The sequence below is a fragment of the Phyllobates terribilis genome, unplaced genomic scaffold (genome assembly GCF_046119375.1).
Source record: "Phyllobates terribilis strain yellow unplaced genomic scaffold, ASM4611937v1 Scaffold_11__3_contigs__length_659146591, whole genome shotgun sequence".
Lineage (NCBI taxonomy): Eukaryota > Metazoa > Chordata > Amphibia > Anura > Dendrobatidae > Phyllobates > Phyllobates terribilis.
Genome location: NW_027362771.1, coordinates 628,776,342 through 628,778,315, shown reverse-complemented (window position 1 = coordinate 628,778,315; position 1,974 = coordinate 628,776,342). Strand labels below are relative to the sequence as shown.

General features: G+C 37.1%; 1 protein-coding gene across 1 annotated transcript; it reads right to left on the bottom strand.

Moving 5' to 3' along the window:
* Nucleotides 1–706: 706 nt before the first annotated feature.
* LOC141167474 (olfactory receptor 6P1-like) lies at nt 707–1,462 on the bottom strand. The gene has a single exon (XM_073654876.1). The coding sequence runs from the start codon at nt 1,460–1,462 to the stop codon at nt 707–709; it is 756 nt and encodes a 251-aa protein (XP_073510977.1).
* Between the last annotated feature and the right edge of the window lie 512 nt (nt 1,463–1,974).

Below are 1,974 nucleotides of genomic sequence, written 5' to 3'. Positions count from 1 at the left end.
CTGCAGTAACCACCACTCCACCATACCGCTGCACGACTAGCTCTACCCTCACCTACTGTATCCTCACCCATCCCTTGCAGACTCTGAGCCCTCGCGGGCAGGGTCCTCGCTCCTCCAGTACCAGTCGCTGTCACATTGTGTTCAAGATTATTGTAATTGTTCTTGTATTATACAACTTTTTCACATGTAAAGCACCATGGAATAAATGGCGCTATAATAATAAATAATAATAATATATAGCACAAAGTTTCCTATCACTGCCATCAATGCAATAAAAAAGGTTTTCTTTACTAAAGAAACTTCAAGACCAAAATTCTCTATTTTCTCTATTAATGCTCTCTATTGACACTCAATAGCTTTTATACGTAAAATTTCCATCCACATCTGACCACTCGAGAAAGAGCTACTTAAAAATTTGAGAGCAGCTGGGCTACATTTTCTTGGTATATCTTAAAGCATGAATTTATTGTCAATGAAACAATACATAGTACATCAATCCTTATCATTTAACACATCACATGACTTTGAACATGGGAAATAAAGGTTTAAATAGCAGGTTAAAATTTCCTGTATCTAAGTATGTCAAAAATCTGATACTTAATGATCTCCCTGTGTTTCATGCACCCCAGCAACAAGAAAAATGTCACGTAAAGTCAGTTACACAAAGGTTAAAATTTGGGGGGTTTTTTTTGGCAAGCTCAATAAATTACCGATTTTTCGGAAACATTTCTTGTACGGCTTTCTTAATATCTTTGTTTCTGAAACTATAAATAATGGGATTAATTAGTGGAGTAAATACAGTATACAGCAAGGATGTGATTTTATTAACATCTGATGTTTGTGCACTTTTGGGAAGAATATACACACTGAACAGAGTTGAGTAGAATATGAAGACCACGGTGAGGTGGGAGCTACAGGTGGAGAAGGCTTTCTGTCTTCTCAGATTAGATGGAATCTGTAAGATGGCACAGACAATATTCACATAAGAAATGACAATTATCATGCTGGGTATTCCCACAAATGGAAAACTTAGTAAATACAGTTGTAGTTTTATAGGAAATGTATCAGAACAGGCAATGTCCTGTAAAGGAACCAGATCACAGAAGAAATGGTCAATGATATTCGGCCCACAGAACTTTAACCTTGATGCAGATATTGTGTCAATAAATGCAGTGAAAAAACTGAGAAACCAAGAGCTAAAAGCCAACCTCACACATTGTGCACTTGTCATTATAGAGGTGTAACGGAGGGGATTACAGATGGCCACATATCTGTCGTAGGACATCACTGTGAGGAGAAGACATTCATTTAATTCTGAAACACAGAAGATAAAAAACTGAGTCATGCAGCCAATATAAGAAATGGTCCCTCCATTATTTAGAAGAATATAAAGCATATTAGGAACAATATTAGCTGGCATTATAATATCACTAATAGACAAATGTGAGATGAAGAAGTACATTGGGGTCTGGAGGTTATTGCTGGTGGACACCAGGGTGATGATCAGAAGGTTACCACATACTGTGACACAAAATACTACAAAAAGCAGACAGAAAAGTGAAACGCTTAGTTGTATGCCGCCTTGATAACCCAAGAGAATAAACTGTATGACATCAGTCAGATTGGTAACCTGTGTTGAGAAAATAAAAAAGACATGAACATAAACTCTTCTCTAGTTCCAAGGTCAAAGTCCTAGCCACACTAGTCTTCTTGGTTGAACAATGCCTACGCCACCTAGAGCTATTAGCCAGAATATTGACTCTATCATTAGTGCTACATGCAGAATAAATATGGCATTGCCTGGTAACAGAAGAAGACTTTGTTAGAGTAGATTCAGGCAATGATTTCACAGTAACCTTATGGAACCTTTGGTTTTTCAGCAAAAGATCTATGAAGTTTCCTAATTAATTTGTCTGCATTTATGTTGTATTTAGAACCCAGCATGTATCATCTGGACCATAAGAACTCCAGTGA